The sequence below is a fragment of the Haliaeetus leucocephalus genome, unplaced genomic scaffold (assembly GCF_000737465.1).
Source record: "Haliaeetus leucocephalus isolate CR32 unplaced genomic scaffold, Haliaeetus_leucocephalus-4.0 Scaffold545, whole genome shotgun sequence".
NCBI lineage: Eukaryota > Metazoa > Chordata > Aves > Accipitriformes > Accipitridae > Haliaeetus > Haliaeetus leucocephalus.
This window is the reverse complement of record NW_010972981.1, coordinates 3470620-3490016: the sequence shown is the minus strand read 5'-3', so window position 1 is coordinate 3490016 and position 19397 is coordinate 3470620. Positions and strand designations below refer to the sequence as shown.

General features: G+C 37.7%; 1 protein-coding gene across 6 annotated transcripts in view; it reads right to left on the bottom strand.

The window, feature by feature from the left end:
• The window catches only part of SLIT2 (slit homolog 2 (Drosophila)), a 271824-nt gene that overhangs the window by 238335 nt on the left and 14092 nt on the right, over positions 1–19397 (bottom strand). For all 6 annotated transcript variants that reach the window (XM_010576835.1, XM_010576836.1, XM_010576839.1 and 3 more), the window contains exon 4: positions 11401–11472. In XM_010576835.1, the coding sequence (XP_010575137.1) occupies positions 11401–11472 (72 nt within the window). The remainder of the gene's footprint in view (positions 1–11400; positions 11473–19397) is intronic.

The following is a 19397-nucleotide window of genomic DNA, read 5'->3' as shown; positions in this document are numbered from 1 at the left end:
AAAATTCTTTCATCTTAATATGGCATACTAGCTGAACAAGCTTTGCTAACAGCGATTGTCCTGTTTCAGCTGGGATAGAGTTAATTTTCTTCCTAGTTTTAGATTCTAAAACAGTTGTAGAATTTTCTAATTATTTCCTAGCCCGAGAAGTCTTGTAACATGGTGAAAGATTCTCTTCTTTTGCACAGATAAAGCCACTGTTATCAGCCAGAACAGTGAAAATGACTTGCTTTGGCAGTTAGACCCTCAAATCTGAACATGTCTGGCTACCCTCATTGGTGAGCCAAAGGAAGAGCAAGACAACGGTTATGATTCTTTTTTCTAGATGAAATTTAAATTGACACCTGCCAAACCTACATATAAAAATAAAATTTAGCCCCAAGACAACATCTCTGCACCCTGTGTCAAATTAGAAGTTTTGGCTTCTGCACCTCTGGGTGAATGCTGTACTGGAGATCAAGCAGCAAAGCAGTCCTCTTTAGGTGTGGTATGCTCTCCACTTCGTAGGAGTTCTGATTTTTCATTTTTTAAAAAAAATCACTCTGACCTAAAAAATGAGATTTTTTTTTTTTGAGTGGCGCTTTTATTTTGTTCTTGTGTTGTAGGGTCAAAAATGATGAAGGAAGTACCATTAGGAGAGTTACACAAAAGTATTTGCTCTATTGAATTTACAGACACATTACTAAAATCAAGGAGGGAAGTCAGTCTCTTGCCTTTTACAAAGAATGCACAACTCGTAAAAAAAACAGAGTATGACAGAACCAATTAATCATGGACTAGATTTAACACTAATGCAGAAGTAGTAAGGACCAGACAGGAATTTTCTCCAGTCTCAGAAATGATCACTGCTTTCTTGCAGTGTATGTATGTGTTTGAGTGTCTCTTTTTTTTAGTTCACGCAAATAATTTTCTTTAGTTTGCTAAGCTTTTCAGATTTTTTTCTTCTTCCCACTTTAAGATGCACATTTACACTCTTTCTCTCCATTTAGCCTTCCATATCTTTATACTCTGAGAAGCAGCTACTACAAACACCCCTTCATTACATTAGCTGTTATCCTATCTTTGCAACCCTTCCCTGTGGGCCTTATCAAACTTGAGATGCAACCTTTTCAGTTTCGAGGCCAATCAACTATCTAAATCCCTTCCAGCTATCCACCGCTCCTACAAAAATCCACAGAAGGGGAAAAAAGAGTGGATGTTTCTTCTATCTCCCCTGTATTAAAAGTACTAAAAGCACTGAACAGCCACCGTCAAACCTCCCCTCATACATGTTACCTGATAATGTATGAGCAGCCCTTCCTTACAACTGTATGGAATACACATTCACAGTAAAAATAAAAATGTCATTGAACTGTCTGGACAGAAGGGGAAACGAAAAGAAAGAGGCAAGGATTTTGTCTCTTGTACGTATTACCCTGCAAATCCTCAAGGAGTACTTAACTAAAAGATTTACCCCCCCCCCCATTTCAGCCCCTTTTTTCTTCCCCCTCAAGATTAAGGGCCATGGAAAGGAGCCTTCAGAGCATGGTCCTTTAAACACCCTTGAGCCAGGGAGGGCCTGCACCTGGGCTTGGCTGTAAAGATGAAAAGAGTTCAGCAAGTCCCAGCTTTATTCCCCACGAGGTGGGTCTGAACAGCCATTAGCAGAGCAGGCCCCTCGAGTGTCTGAGGGAGAGAATAAACTCCGCTCAGTATTCATAAGCAGCCTTTCCCAAATAAAACCGCCAGCCCCGGCTCCAGCATCCTTACAACAGCTACAAGGATCAGGACAACAGTCTGGGCTGTTCATCGCTGCGGCCCTCGCTTCAGCTCTGAGACCCAATATTGCACTTTATATACTGGCACTTTTCCTTACCGTAATGAGAGCCCCTTTAATTGGTACTTAGATAATTGATGGGACCTGCCTACCAGGACTCTGAGTCCCACACTGTTCAACACAGTTTCAGCTGAAGTCTGTCGGTCTGCGTGTGGAAAGTTTAGCCTATGTCTTCCTGCACGCAATGCTCGTCCTAATCACTCGCCAGTTCAGCAAACCTAAAATCTCTACCAGGACTGCGAAGTGAAGAGAGTAATCTAAGCGTGGTACAGGCTAAGCCTCTCTTATCTATCCTAAGCATATCCTAAGTACTCCATCTGACATGTCAATTCAAGAAATGGATACTGCAGAAATTTTTTTCAATTAAAAACACTGACAAATGTACTCAAATTGTGATACACTGCTTTAACCGTAAATGGTCAAATATTTCAGACAAAAGCAAATGCGAGTACCTCTGACAAGTTTCCCTCTGAATAATATTAAATTTCAACTTAATAAATATATTCAGAGAAGTTTGAAAAACATTGAGATCCCACTGGCAGATAGGACTCTCACTGCAGCTGTAATATTTCATCAAGTGTTGGATGGTTTATGTCATTCGTGTGGAGAAAAGGAACATTTACTGTATCAGCAGATTCCTAAGTTTTCCAGCTCAGTTATTGACATGTGTAAAGGATATGATCATCAGTAAAAACAAAAAGTATACCAAAAAATTTGTGGGTCATCAATAATTGAGTTAAGCTGTGCTGGGTTTTTTTATTATTAATCTATTAACATGCTTTAAAGTTGGGGGTTTTACCCCCTAAGCAGAGACTGATTAAAAACGAACCCCTAAAAAAAGAAAAACAACAACAAACCAAAAACCCCAATCTCTAAACCTAGCTGTAATTTCAGTTTTCACTACAGCATGTTTATAAAAACACATCAGTTGAAGAGCAGCTGCTCTTTAACAAAGAGCATTTCATCTAGCTTTAGCTCTAGGATGCAAAAAACTATTCAAACACGCTTTGCAGGGCAACATTATTGCAAAAAGCATTTGTAGATCAACGTTACAACAAAAAGCATTATGAAGGACCAGGGGTAAATTAAAGCTTTTAGATAGCCTTGACTTTCTTTGATACAATAGAACATATGAAAGTAGATCTGTGCTGGCTAAAGTGGATATGCATTTTTGTAGTAATGTTGTTTCCCTTGCCAATTCCCTATTCCTTTTGAAGAATTCAGACAGGAGCTACTACAACCAGTGCATGATATGTTGTCTGTTTCAAACCTCCTTTTTTGCTTATAAAGGCTTGTATATTCTTACCAAAAACAGATAGACAAATCTGGTAAAACAACAATCTTTAATTATTTTTTTTACTGCAGTAAAATTTTTGTTGATACCTTCTCCATATATTAGTAATTTTCTAGGAAAAAACTATGGTCTTTGTAAGGAAGTAGACTTTGCAAAATATTTTTAAAAGGAAAAATACATGTGTTGTTTGAATGCTGTGTGAGTAACTTTAGAGAAGCTTTAAAACAAATTCAATGCATTCAAAATGCTATATAAATCAACATTCAGGATGAAGGGTCAACAGGGGTTAAACTGTCTGTCCTTCTTGACTACATTCATAAATGTCTTTTCTAGCTGTACTTATAGAAGCAACTGCAGCGTAACTTGGATATTAAAACCTCCAAGGAAACCAACAATAAAAGCTGCTAAGAATTTCACAAGGTTTTTTTTTTCCTTAGGTGTTAATTAAATGATCATTTAACACTGAAATGTAAACACAACATTTTCATCTACTGACAGCACAGCCTATTATAAATCCAGGGTAATAAACGTCCTGGTGTTAATACTCTGAACCAAGTTCCCACAACACACTAAGATGCCTTGTCGTGTCTAAGGTTAAGCATCTAGACACAAAACAAAGATTGTGCCTACTCGACTTCCAGTTCAATTTTCCCATCGCCCAGTGACCTAGGTAACACTTTGAGCAATAAAGAATAAATTTAATTTCTCCAGCATTTTGTGAGGATTAGGAACAATTGTTGGCCTGCAATGACTTTTTATCCTTGGATTCTTTCTCTTCCAGAGCATTCCCCCAGTTCTAAAAGAAAATTCTGATGGTTTAAGACACAGAACAAACAGAACTTTAAATTAGGCTTTTTTCAATCAATTGGAACTGTTGGAGGGGAAGCAATCAACCTTTCTTTGGACTTTTCTCAGCTATTCAGTTACTTTAGGCTTTAATCTTCCACTCGCAGAAGAAACCTACCATCATAGGGACAAGCCTCTATACTTTCACATTTTCCCTTGGCCTGATTTATTCGTCTTTTCTGGTTTTTTTTTAATCAAGATGACACGGCTGCACTTAAATGTCCACTCTGTGCAAGGAGAGACTCACAGATGCCCTCTTTATAAGATTTCACACCATGTTTCTGTACCACATAATAATGGCATTTCCTCCGACATGCCTTTTTACTTTTCATTGCTTCCTTCACCGAGATTCAGTTTCCTACTTAACTCCTGCCTGAAAGGTTTCCTATATCACAACTTACCAAAGCTTTCAAGGTTAACCCTCCAGGAGCAACCCAGGGACTGATTCAGACTAGACATGAATATGGTTACAGGTGACCCAAAACCAGCTACTTTAATTTTCGTATTAAAAGGCAATTATCTTAGTTCTCTGCTTTTACCGCTATCATGTCAACAAAAATATGGAAGATCATTATTTATGCTTGGGGCTGAACAGGTCAAGATAACAAAGCCATAATAGCTAAAGTAGATCTCTTGATTATTCTGAATACCACATTATTTTAAAAGAGCTATGGCTTGAGTAATTATCAATATGATTCATGCTTTCACATTAGACATATTTAAATATCAACAGCTAATAGCATACAAATTTTTTAATACCACAGATATTTATGTTCGTCCAGAAGAATCACCTTAAGCCATATTTTTGTTTGCTTGGTGTTTAACATGGTTTTCCAATTAAGGTTAAAAGAAACAATAAACAGTCTTGGAGTGTCTGTTCTAATGAAAAATCAATAGTTATAAGTATCCCTACAAGCATCTTTCGCTGAAATTAGTCAACAACATCACTTGGTAATGCAGATTACATAAAGATTTAGTAATCTGCCCAGTAGCAGAATTAGCTTCCAGCCCCAGAAGTGCATCCAATTTGCCATTTTACTCCATAGCAAAAGAAATATTGCTTGTAAAAAATACATGAAATTATGGTTTTATAATTAAAGAAATAAAGGCAAATTTAACTGCAATTTACAGACACCTCCTAATTATCTCAAAATTAAAAATAGAAACATCCATCTTGAGAGCCATTTCACAAGAAAAAACTTTGTTTCCAATTTTAAAAATCCCATACTATTACTTCAAGTAACAACATTTAACCTGATTGCTGTATATTTGGTATACCATTTTTTTTCCTGCACAGCCTCATGGCAGGTACTGTGAAAATACAAAAGAAAGCGTAGCTCAGGAAAAACCTACAGATCAAAAAATTCTAAAAGAAAGGGCAGGAAGAGTAATGTAGTGAAGTCTGAAGTCAAATAATTGCACAGAGCGATAATACATTTTACTTTTTTTTTTTCTGACTACATTTCAAAAGTTCATTCTGGTTTCAGCAACACTTCCACTCAGCTAAACCTAAGACTGAATGTTTGCTGTTGCTAGGATATAACTACTGCAAGTTGTACACCAAATGCATATATATAATTCTTGTTTCTGTGCTCAAAAAATAAATCACCTGATGAAGTGTACAAGTTTTTGCAGCACTTCCAAAACCTCTAAAAAGTCATCTTGCCATCTCTAGCCCTACATAAGTAGGGCTTATGTCTGAAGCAAAGCTACAGTGTTATTTGTTTTGCTCATTAGTTGTAAAGGATGACCTAGTCTTCAATTTTGAAACATTATAGCAGAGAATAGAGAACTGAAGGTAGAAGCCAGTGATGGTAGGACAAGAGAAAAGATGCACATAGAAGCTAAGTTGCATAAAGTATTCAAGCTCCTAATTCGCTTTTCTCCCTAGATTAAAAACGAGCAGGTGACAGAAGCAACAACCAGTCTTTATAATGTCTTACAAAAGGTTCTCTCTTAGATCCTCCATACCAGAAATGAATGCCAGAGAAGAGGTACTACAAACTTAGGACAGAGGCAACATGGTTTTAGTTACTTTAGTTTCTTCCTACAGGTGATGAACCTTAACAAGCATATTTTTAACACCTATTAACTCTATTATTTTTAGATAGTCCTGTCTATCTATGGATTGCCATTATAGCAAAGACAAGACTCTCAGAGCTGTTACTGGCAGTAGACTTGCAGCATATGGGACCAAATTCACTCTGAAAACATTCTAGACTGGGCAATAAGACCTGGTATTAGTAACAATGCACCGACATTGCAAAGCTATGATAATGGTGCTTCCATACTGCACGAAAAAGTAGTAATTACTCATATATAAATCAGAGATTTCTTTTTAATTACTAGCTTACAATACCACAAAGCCAAAGCTGCATACTCATTTTATACATACACTATATGCAGTATCTCTTCATTAAATAATAATTTTGAAATATAGTTATTTTGTAAGAACTACAGTCCCTGTTCAAAAGTGATGCTAATAAAATAATGCCAGTTATTCAAAACCAACTAGTATTACAATTGATATGTTCTTACCAACTTTACTGTTCGTTAACCTAGTGATTGTTTAGATAAAACAATTTAAACACTCTTGTATTTGAACTAAACCACTGTGGTAGAAAAAACACAAGAAGTTAAAACACTAGCAGGATGGACACAAAGTATGGAAGATTTACTTGCTTCTATTTACCCCTAAAAGGATAAGATTCAAATCCATCATTACAAAAAAAAAAAAAAAACCACAACAAAAAAAAAAACCAACAAGTTGCCTTGTACACAGGTTGCTAAAATGCCCCGTAATAAATCATAAAAACTGAAATAAATGACTAAAAAAAACTAAATGCACTTTCCTGGGAAGGATGTAGCAACAAGGAGCCTTCATAATTCATGTTCCAATAAATCTTTGTTTAATTGCTGCACATCCAGCACCCTTCTGCAGTAAGGTAGAGCACGCTGTAATGTTACTGTGGCCCATACAACAGTGGAAATCTACCCATTACGCTTATCCACCAGCAGTTCCTTTAACAATCTACTTGCAAAAGGAGAGAGATTCATCGATACAGCCTTTTGAAAAGGGGAAGCTCATTCTTGCTCCTCATTGAATTTAACATCCAGAGCCACCTGTCTGCAGTTGGAATAAGATTTCAGAGGCTTTGGGATAACAAGCATTTTTCTAATGAGTGATTTCTCTATCGAGTTGTTAAAACAGATTCAGACTGAAGATAAATATCTTCTCTATAAAATTACGACTATAGTCTCACTTGCCATGATTACTGTTAAAAGAGATATGATGCAACCATAAATTAAGCCTCGAACGCAGCCACCTTAACAATAAGGAGACCAGCACTTAAAAAATATTTTAAAAGTCGCTGTTTTAGCATCTTACATACACCGCCCTTTTATTTTTTTTTTGTTCCTATCTGATGTTTTGGGTTTTTTTCTCTTGGCGAAGGTAAAAACAAAACAACAGTCAGCAAATTATGCAAATCACAGGTTCTCCCGCACCAGCTCGAAAACCAGCCGCGATGGGAGAACTTTGGTCCGCCGTGCGCCAGCCGCCCGCAGCCTGCCTGCCTGCCTCCCCGCACCGCACCGGCAGCGGGCAGCGGCGCTGGGGCTAGCGGGCTGGATGAGTAATGATGTCGGTCCGACCGGACAACCGTAACCCTGGCAACTGTAACCTGCAATTCCTGCCTAACCATTGTGGGATTTATTGTGGCAGGGGCCAAAGAGGCCAAGAGTAAAATGAAGCAGAGAACTATGGTGTCTGACACATCTAGTACCACACACTTTAATCATAGCTGGCAGAAATTAATTCAGGAGGAATTTTTGCAAGGGCCCCCCATGCAGCATGTTTTGTTGTTGTTGCTGCTGCTGTTGTTGTTGTTGTTCTGCCCTAAGATTTTTTTTTTTGAAAGGTTTTCTTGATGTTTAGTATGTTTAATTATTAGCTGTTAGGAATTTTTTTAAAGTGACTAACAGACATCTCAAAACTGAGTGTTTATTAATCAGACTATATTAAGATTTTTTTTCCTCTAGAGGAAAAACATCTTATTCACAGTATGTATCTTCTCAAGGAGGTATTAGAAGGAAAACATATCTAGTATCAGAGCACATCCACTAGAAAGATTGTTTTTTCAAAGCCAGTACTGCTCAACTTTTACAGCAAATATCGGTCAGTAAGGAAACCTAACCTCATTCCAAGCGCAAGAAATGTAAATCAAAAGGGACAAGCTTTGTACGTGCAATTCAATAACCTTTACATGCTCCTGATTAATAAAGGTATCTTTTAAAACTGAATTTTCAAACAGCTTTGGGTCCAGCACTTGGTATCCTGCAGCAAACGGCAATCAATGAACTGTGATCTAACCAGCCAAAGTAAGCAGTCAAAATCTATTTGTCTCAGAGAAGCACTCACTAGGCTGTAGGAGTGCTCTGCACTAACGTACCATCGCCGATGCTAGACAAGTTAGTGTGAGTGGGCATACGGGTCACTGAAAACAATGCATCCCCTTCTTGCAGGAAAAGTACTTGTTGAACATGGACTAATATTACCTCAGGGGACTTACAACAGCACCTTTACTGGATCAAAACAGAGGTTCATGTACATTGTGCTTTGAGAGATACCTTGCAAGGTAAGATTAAATACACCCTACAGCATTATTCATCCTATTTTTAGCATTAACTACTTCCTACTGAAATATTTGTCAAAACACCTTTGCAGATAACTAGTAATGGGAAAATCAGTTTCTGCTTTGACTAAAATTATCCATTTTTACTAGTTCCAGGAGATTTCTTGGAAGGGTGCTAAATGTGGAAGAAAGTAACCTGAAAAAATAATTTGTTTGATTACCTTTGAAAATCAAGTGTCTTTAGACACAGAAAATAATGCACTGTCTCTTTTAAACTCTCAACCTATCGCTTTCCTTTACTTACACTTCCCATCTGTCAACAAGTGCTTGTAATTTTATTACACTGTCCTGTAGTTTATGCAGAGTTGGTATTATTTTACAGAGTTCTGTTAATGGACTGGATAAATGGTAATGCTATTTAAACTAGTCTCCTGCTCCAGCAAACACAGCTGCAACTGTACTACTATTTCTAGGCAAACATCTTGACCTGAACACGCAGTGCTCTCTCAACCCGTCCAAAGAGAAATTGGAGCAGACAGCAAAGGGAAAGCATAGCCGGCCGCTGGCGGCAACCAACTGTGTCTAATCATAATTCATATACAGTGTACCCTCTTTCTTTTATATTGCATTTAGGCTACACAACAAGCATATGTGCTTCTTCACCTGGCATCTCATTTACAGCCAAGGGTCAAATGGTAATTATTATTCACAGAAGCTCAATAGTATGTTGAAAACTCGCAGTACACACACTGTTTGATTAGCTGTTAAATGCCAAAAATAAATACTAAAACCAAAGCATATTATACATTTTATTGATCATGTTTAGAGAACTTTAATTCTCCTCAGAAATATATTTATTTGGATGTCAATACATGTAAGCATATACAGTGACACATGTAAAAAACCAAATCATTTTATACTCTTCATAGTGATCAAGCTACATATAATCTGAAAACTGATGAACAACATTTAACCAGCATCAATCCCTTCATTGGCCTGACATTTTTTTAATTACAAATTTAGTGTTAAGCTACTGTAGATTTTCAGTATCGCTCATATTTGCTTTTAAACGTGAATGCATTACAACCAGACATTCACTTTCATGGTCTGATCAACAATAACCCTTAGGCAGAGGAAATTTAATACTGTGAAGCCAGTGATCTCTTACTTTCCACCATATACGCTATGAGCAGTTGTGTGTTTTATGTCAAAGAACATCATAGATTTAAGACTAGCATCTATCAAATACACAATTCTGAATTAAATATATTCAAGTATGATTTTGCCTGAAGTGTGCATCCATTTTTTGCCTGCAAATTACGGCTCATTTCTATTTTATATGAATTTAGATAACAACCATTGCACTATAGGTGGAATAATAAAATGATCATAAATCCCTTTCATTTTCCTTCCTTATGGAGGTAATATCTTTATCATGGCTGATGGAAATTATAAAAGACTCAATTGTTAATATATAAAACCACATATGAATATATTATCATATTATAGCAGAGTAAAATACTTTTGTTTGTCAGAACAAAAGCCTTCAGGAGCTTTCTGGCCTAGTAATTTAACAACTCATTGCATCTACAGGGAAGTTCTAGAAACAAAGCATACATCCAAAGCCAAGGAAAGAAACAAAAGTACACAGAACTAAATGTTTACACTAATAATAGAGACATTTTCAGTTTACCATTTCATATTACTATAAGAGGGGAAAAAAGAACTATTATTTCACAACATTAAAACAGAAATCAACTCCTAAAAAATAAAAGCTTCTTTATACCATTTGTTCTCAAGAATATTTCTATATACTAAAGTGGAAATAAATCAGAGGAACCCCACCTTCCTCTACCTTCAGTCTTTTTTTTCCAAGCACACAAGGGGTGAAGCTCTGTAAAATCAGCAATTTCAACAGCAGAAATCTCACCTGAAGTCTAAAGAAGTGTGTCAAATACATATCTAATTAAAACGGGGCTGAATTTGTACAACCTTTTCAAAGCCTACTTAAGCATGTCATGCTGTATCCCTTCCATATCACATACTATAACTGAAAGGTACCTTAAAATTTATTTTTTCACAATAACTGATCATGTAGATAAATACAGAAATCAGTATCTGAGCTTCATTCCATGTTTTTACTGCAATAGAAGTGGATTCTTAGAAGGGCCAATGGTTCAAAACATTAATTTTAAAACATTGCCAAGAGTAAAACATTAGCAAACCAAAGAATACATTCAAAACAAAAACTCGTTACCCAATTTGATAGTTTTTATTTAAGGTAAAACATTTCATAGTTTCTTATTCCCAGAGCTTAAGTTACTACCTTTCTTTTCTTTGTGAGGGGACACAGGAGAGACTTCTCCACAGACCTACTATTTGCCAATGCTGTGATTTTTCTGGTCAAGCGTGCACAGCCACAAAAACAGAACATCACAAACCGCAGTGCTTATACAGTGCTATATCTCTGGGTCAGAATCTCCACAGGCATTTTTTATTTCTTTTAACACAGAAACCAAAAAACAAACAGGAGAAAAGGAAAGCCAAAGTATTCTTTCAGCAAAACTTCATTGCCAAAGTGGGAATGGATGAAACAATATTTTGTCTCGTACAACTATCAGTAAATAACATAGATCGAAAAAAAAATTTTGCAAAGCAGTCAAAGAAAGTACTCAGCTTAAACAAAACATCAGTGCTCCTGGATGCATTTTAGCCCTGTTTGAGGCAAAAGACAAAAAACCTAATGCAAGACAGAATAACAGACCGATTCCAAATTTTCCAGAATAAGTTATTGGGTCTTGCCTACTTACAGCCTGTATAACTTCGGCGTCCCCAGAAAGAGCAGTTCAGAAAGCAACTGGAGGTTATTTCTGTTTAGGCGCCTTTAGAAAGAAAAAGAAAAAGTTGTGTTAAATTACAAGTGCTACAGCAATGCAATGCAACCACTTTGAGCAGGCATCTCGGTGCTGTAACAAGCTGATTTTAAAGACCAGAAAGGCTATGCAATGCTGGTCCATTAGCGGAGACATGGTCCAGCAGTAAATTTACCATGGACTAATTACATTTTCTGGTTTCCCCAACAGACCATATTACCTATTTTACGAAAGATTTTGAAGCTCTGTAGTGTGAATCAATCACTAAGTTGGGACTCTGTCCTGCATAAACAACCAGAAAACTAAAAATACAAAATCAGCAGTTTAACTTCCAATTCCCCACCAACTCTGTGTTCCTCTTAGTATAATGAAGCAGATAGACATTTTGTGACCATGAAAAGATTCAAGGGAACATGTATCAAATGCATACACTTAGTTACGTAATCAGACAATGTATCTAAAGATCCATATAACCAATTTAAATAAAAAAAGCAAAGGAAGCTGTTACAGAAACCCTGATCAAGCAAAAGTCAGAAAAATCAAGAAGTCCCAACTTGTATTTGGCATTACAGGGGGTTTTTTGCATACAGGGTTTTTTTTTTCCTCCAGCTGTAAAGATACACCAAAGGAAGTTAAATAAAAAAAAACCACCATAATCAGTTGTACATAAGACATAACAAAAGCAAAACTACAACTGGACTTTGGAAGATACCCATTTGTCTATGAAGTTTCTCAATGAACATGCTGACCAGGGTCAAAACTACTTAGTTTGAAGTGACAAGTTCAAAACCCACTGTATTATAGCCATAGGCAACAGAACAACCACTAGCCAAGACAAATATATTCCATCTTCATCATCTTTTTTTTAAACATACAATGCAGATTGTTCTAATGCGTTTAAGTGACAGCCCTGAAGCATACACTCATACCAGTCAAGAATTCAAGCTCAAAACAGGTTTTTGGTTGTTTTTAAGCAATGCACCACACAGGTCACCTGCTATTCAAGCAAAGCAACATACTGAAAAAACTGTTTTGTCCCATCAACCTCATCACAAGGCTCAGTTTGCAATGCACAGTGCTTTCAATACAATAATTCAAGGCATTCCTGGACACCAGACTGCATGGTAGTATCTGAAATTTATTTTATCCTTACAGTGGTTACATTACATATGTCAACATACTGCTACCAAGACATTCCACAAGGTAAATAAAGATATTGGACAACAGTTTTGCAAAATTAAGTTTTAGAATTTCATAAAGCTTCAGAATTTCTTGTTTGTTAGTCCTGGGGCTGAATTCAAACAGTTAAGCCTGTTTAGCCTCTAAGGGCTCATTTTTCATAAACATTGTTCCATCTAAAGGTCTTTCCAATTTGAAGGTTTTTCTATAAATTCCCATATAGATACACACACACACTCGATATCCAGTTTTACATAGCTCCATGGTTTAGTTCACTTAGTTATTGCTCCCTTAAAGTTCAATGTGGCTACTGATGAGAGCAAAATAATCTGAAAAATAGTCTTACATACCCACAGGTTCATTCCCACATTTCAAACCATAAGCAAGCAGTGAGCTTTTTGAGATCTAGATATCCATAGTTCTCCAGTTTTAATGTCAGGTTCCTTCTTGTTAGTCAAGCACCAGAAATTCTAATTTCTTTAAGCAGAAGAAATTTAAATCACACATTTAGAAGATTAAAAGATAATTTAGAATGAGTGAAAGAGATCCTGAAAAGGAAGGACTACAGTAGCAGGATAAGTGAAATGAGTGAAGATGCAGTTTAGTAAGAAATAGGAAACAATGCTTAATCCAGCAGCAGCAAAAAAAACCCCTGAATTGTGATCTTGCAAGTTGTATTTCCAAATCAGTAGAAGGAAAGTTTTCAATATAAAGGAAAGATAAAGCTATAAAGAAGTTTATGACTAGTGGAAGACTTCTGGTTTGAACACTGCTTAAAAAGAAAGCCTTACCTACATAAAAAAAAAAGTGATATATTTTAGTGTTTGTGGATCTACTGCATTTTCAGAATAAGGTCGTTTAAAAATAGGTATTTTCTTACCTTTAGTAAATTTATTTATAAAAGTATATACTAAGACCACAAAACTGAAGTAGTAGGAGGAAAACTGTTTCAAAGTAACAGTTACATTTGTGATCAAAAAAGAATAATGTGAAAATGGAATTCTTAGATACTGAACCTAAACAAATGGTTAAAGAGAGAAATAAAATTCATTCATCCCTTCTCATTGCTAAATAGATAGTTCAAACTTAAACCTCTAAGTCCCTGATTACAGATCAAGAAGTACAGGGGAAAACATGCAGGGTAAAGACTTCGGGAAGTTAGTCTCTAATCAGAAGCTATTCAGGACAAAAATTTCTGTTGATATTTAAGGACTCTATTAGGTTCAGATGCTAAACAATAATGGCAAGCTGTAACTGAAGAAGCAATGAAATCATTTAGTATCTGTGTTTTTGTAGAAGTGCCATATAAAACAAAAGGAGGCACTACAGTACAATGATGTAACATTAACTGATGACGAAGTTCTTCAGGCAGGCTGCCTTTCACTAAATGCAACAGTCTTACAAGGACACACTTAGCATTGCTTTAGAAGGACACTTCACAGGTGAAATACTTGTACTAGTACATAACTTTCTACACAAGCAGTTAATACCTTAGATCAGTAGCTTCTGTTATTACGTGTAGTTCACACAGCCCACACAAATGACTATACTGTTAACATACTGATGCATGTGCTGCTGTACAGGCTTTTAAATCTAAGTTACAGACAATAAATCTAGTTCATGAATGAACCTAACAATAAATAGCACTACCCTCACAACTCAACAGTTTCTACCAAGTGAGCTTGGCACTTAGTGTTTCAACCTACATTTTTTTGCTTTGTCTTTCACAAAATTAAAATGTTTGTTCTTTGAGCACTGAGTTGAGGGAATACACAAGTTAAATAAACCACTGATCTTTAAGGAATCCTGTATTTTGTAGCTTCTACTTCAAATAATTTCAACCCACTCACTGGAGTTTTTTTTCAGAATTAAGCTCTCTCTACCAAAAATCTGACCATTCCTTATTGCCTGTGCCTAAGAATATCAAACATTACTAATTTTCATGAAGGCAACATTGGGAAATATGTCCTTTACTATACTTCCGAAAGAGGCTTTAGCTCTTCTTTACCTCTAACAAATTACAACAGATGCTTTCAAAGGGGTCAATTTGCTGTTCTTAAGTTTCCTACAAGGAGATTTTGTGAACTGGACTTCACTGAAATGAATTTTTCAAAACGATAATAGATAGTTCTGTTTGAAAAAATGCTACAAATTTACACGTAAGTGAATGTGAAGGATGCAGAGCAAATCTGGAATATACAGACTAGTATCACAGTACACAACAGCTTCCAGTTCAACAGTCACTATGAAGAGTTTTCACTCTGAGACAGAGCCACACAAGGAGTCCAGAAAACTGATTCCTATTTTAAAACGGTTCACTAATATACATGGTTCTCCAACATTTCTACTTTCTCAGGTGACCTCATGCTTAATTTTGTCTGAAAAGCAACACGTATCCAGAACACACAGACATAATGGAACAAGAGTTAGACAGGCATGATCTGCTCTCTCTCCTGGAGCTGAAACCTGAGGTAAGCACAGATGGATCACAGAATCCATGACTATAGATTGCAAAGAACTACAGCTACTGCAGAGTAAAAACCACCAGAAAAAACTCCACCACCTTTTCTTTCAATGTGTGTTGGCAGAGACCTCACTGCAGCTAGCTAGCAGGCAGCGTTTCCCCTGGGACAACGTGAGAAGAGGAATTTCAGTTGCATCAACCGAACTGCTCTCCCAGAACTGGCATGAAGTTCAACATGAAGCACTGAAGAAACAGTGATGAGATATTCCATACTGCTACCATTCAGCTTCCCAACTGAGCTAGAAAAAGTTGCATTTCTTAAGCAAAGGCAGAGAGCTCAGAAGAGATGAAGTGTTAGTGGTATAAGCAACAGAAAATATCCTGGAGAATCTCTTCTAACATTGGACTGTAAACTCCCTTCATAGTGGCAAGAAATAAACACATAAGGGTCCAACATCACACAATTCTTTCAATTTAACAAAACAGAGGCACAGTTGCAATTAAAATATATAGAACTGCTTTTTCTTCTGTTACTGAATGCATCTTTAGGAAGAGATTAGGCAAATTGACAGACTGGCACAGGTAGATTTTTGAGCTCTTCATGATGAATTCAAGCAAAGTCCACATACTACCTGAAGTACGCAAAGTATTTTAAATACTTCCAGAGCTCAGCCTTTTTTTAAACACAGTAAAGACTAGAAAAGCATCTTCAAAGCAAACTGATGGAAGAAGTGTACAGAAGGACCAATTTAAGGACAAAGAAAGAAAATCTTTGACAAATGGGCAGGTGAAAATACTCTTTAAGGGAAGCTCAATACCAATAGGCAGATAAAAAGTAGGTACAGACAAGCAATAGGTTACACTGTGAAACAGACAACAGTAAGGTAAGCAAAAAAATTAGTGCGATTTGAGTTACTGGTTCTAGAGAACAGGCTAGCTTTGCAGAAATGGATGCGTATCTGGGTTTTACTTGTCTTTTGCATGCAGCCAGAGGATTATGCAGAGGATGACAGAGTTAAATGTAGAGTAAACTGCAGGGAGAGCACATTACACTCCCCGTGACATGTATCCCAACCCACTGAAGTCTGGCCATGCCACCAATCCATTCTGATGTCTCTCTCAAGTTTTCATGTCACAATAACTGTGATCCAGTATCAATCATGAATGGGGGAGGAAAGGAGAGAAAAAAAATATTACACTGTCTGCAATGTAATCACCTGCAATTGGTATAATTCACAAGCAGCTCTGTTTTTGTTTCCCAGACTTGTCACAGCCTTCACTGTAACTTGCTTCTGATCCCATTGTAATCAACTACATACAGCCAGTGAAGCTGTACGAGACTGCACAGCCTCTCTGAGCAACAGAGTTGTTCCAGGGCTTGACTGTCCTTATGGTGAAGAAGTTTTGCCCTTATACCCAGTCATAACCTCTCATTTCAATTTATGCTTGTTGTCTCATCACAGCAATGAGCCTGGCTTGAGCTTTTTGATAACCACCTCACAGGTACTGGAAGGCTGTTATTTTATCCCCCACAAGTCATCTTCCAGTGGGTTTTAGTTCAAGTAGACACAATTCTAGCCACAGGCCCCCTAAAATAACAAAAGCTTTCAAGAATAACTTGAGAACTGATCGAAGTAGAGAGCTGTTCCAAGTAAATTATAAATCAGCTGTACTCTTTAATTAGAAACAGCCTATCCCATTGGGTGCACAGAGACTGAGAGCCTTCTGAAACTCTAAGTACAAGGCACAGATGCATTTTATTCTACTACCATTGCTTCAGGAAGAAGGATAGAAGGCTCCCAACTCACACAAAGTTAATGATAGCAGAAGCCATTATTTTTCATTCCTCCTTCAAAGTTAGCTGAGAGAAGTAAATACACTATCTGCACATAGTAACACACAGTACTGTACAGCTTAGAAATTGTACTCTTCAAAGGAGCACATCCACACCTACTGTTTGTCAGCAGAGGACATTACTATCACAGCCATTTAAAAATACTATGTAACATCTTTTCACTGAAGCTCATTTGCAAAATATGCATAAACTTTAAAAGCACACAAACATTTTTTCATTAAGTTTCAATTTTAAATGAAAGGACATATCAGTAAACAAACCCCTGAGTGTTCATGCAACAGCACTTTCTACTCACAATGACAGCCCACCAGGCTCCTCAAACACTTCCAACAGGTTACAGGGATACGCATCTGCTGGGAAGGTCTAATACTGGTTCGGGCTTTATGAGCTCAGGAAAAACCGAATCAACCTACAAAATTATCCAAGTATCTTAAAGCTGAAAGCTTGTGCACAGCACCCAAATCATCTCCATGGACTGGTTTAACCATTAAGTCCCAAAAACCTGACCCTAGATATATAGGGAGTCCTGGTTTCGGCTGGGACAGAGTTAATTTTCTTCCTAGTAGCTGGTACAGTGCTGTATTTTGGATTTAGTATGAGAATAATTTTGACAACACGCTGATGTTCTAGTTGTTGCTAATCCTTATCCTTATAATGCTTATCCTAAGTCAAAGATTTTTCAGCTTCCCATGCTCTGCCATCAAGCAGGTGTACAAGAAGCTGGGATGGAGCAAGGCCAGGACACCTGACCTGAACTAGCCAAAGGGATATTCCATACCATAGGACTCAGTATATAAACTGGGGGAGTTGGCTGGTGTCATGGTTTAAGCCCAGCTGGCAACAAAGCACCATGAGGCCACTCACTCACTCCCCCCCACCCTGGTGGGATGGGGAGGAGAAAATACAAAGAAATGCTCATGGGTGAGACAAGAACTGGGAGGGATCACTCCCCAATTACGGTCACGGGCAAAAAAAAACAGATGCAACTTGGGTGGAAAAAAAAAGCCAAAATCAATTTAATTTACTACCAATCGAATCAAAACAAGGATAATAAGAAGTAAAACCAAATCTCAAAACACCTTCCCCCCACCCCTCCCTCCTTCCCAGCTCAACTCCACTCCCAATTTTCTCTACCTCCTCCCCTCCAGCAGCGCAGGGGAATGGGGGTTGGGGTCAGTTCATCACACACGGTGACCACCGCTCCTTCTTCCTCAGGGCCAGGACTCCTCACACTCTTCCCTCCCACAGGAGACAGCCCTCCATGAACTTCCCTGGCATGGGTCCTTTCTGCAGGCTGATCTTCAGGCACAGACTGCTCCAGCTTCTCACAGGAGCCACCGCTGCGGCCCCTCCCCTGCTACCAGAACCAGCCACACAAACCCAAAACAGCCGGGAGGGGCCAATCCCTGCTCATGGACTGGCTGGGCATCAGTCAGCAGGTGGGGGGCAAGTGCTTTGTGCACCCCTTGTCTCTACTGGGTTTTATTCCTCTCTTTTTGTTACCTTGTCATTACAATTACTATTGTTATTATATTTTATCTTCATTATTAAAATGTTCTTATCTCAATCCACAAGTTTTACCTTTTTTCCCAATTCTCCTCCCCATCCCGGGGCAGGGCAGGGCGGGGGGGGGGGGCGGAGTGAGCAGCTACGTGGTTCTTCATTGCCAGTTGGGGTTAAACCACAAAAGGGTCAGAATAATAGACATCAGAATAATGATGCCTATTTCCTCACCAGAGAACCTCATATAGAGCTTGACTTAGGCTTACATCTGCAAGGAAGCCAAGCCTTATTACTTTTCTACAAAAAATGTGTTGCTATATCTGCCAGAGGCAAAGAACATCTGTGCACCCATGTCCAAAGCCACAGTCTACTGAACTTCAACACATCTGGCAACTGCTGTCTGTAAATGTGACTTGCATGAACATGTCATCAAGTGAGAAGAAGGCCCAAGAACTAAGAGCTAAGCAAAAGATTGTGCCAGTTTTTCCATTAAGAATTCTCTGCAAAGATCTTTGCATCTCTAGTCAAACTACTCATAATCTCATTAAACCTAGCAATATCAAGTTTACTGACCACATGAATAAAAATTGGAATCTGAGAAGTTCAGGGCTGATCCTACAGCATTTGGATGCCTAAGTCAAAATCTTCCCCAGGTCAAGAACCACTTAATCAGGGCTCCATTTTCCAGGCTAAACAGTGACTAGCTAAGACAGACATCTAAGTTAGTCTCAATTTAATATATCAAATACCAATTAGACATTTGTTTTAGTAAAAAAAATTTCTGAAAGGAAGCAGGACACAGACACTACTGCAAACTCAGTTTCTTACTTGCGTAGGAAGTGGTGAAAGTTACTTTGCAAACTATAGTACTACATTGTACTAGTGTACACTACTTGAACCCTAACATATTTTCTGTCCTTCATTTTCTTCTCA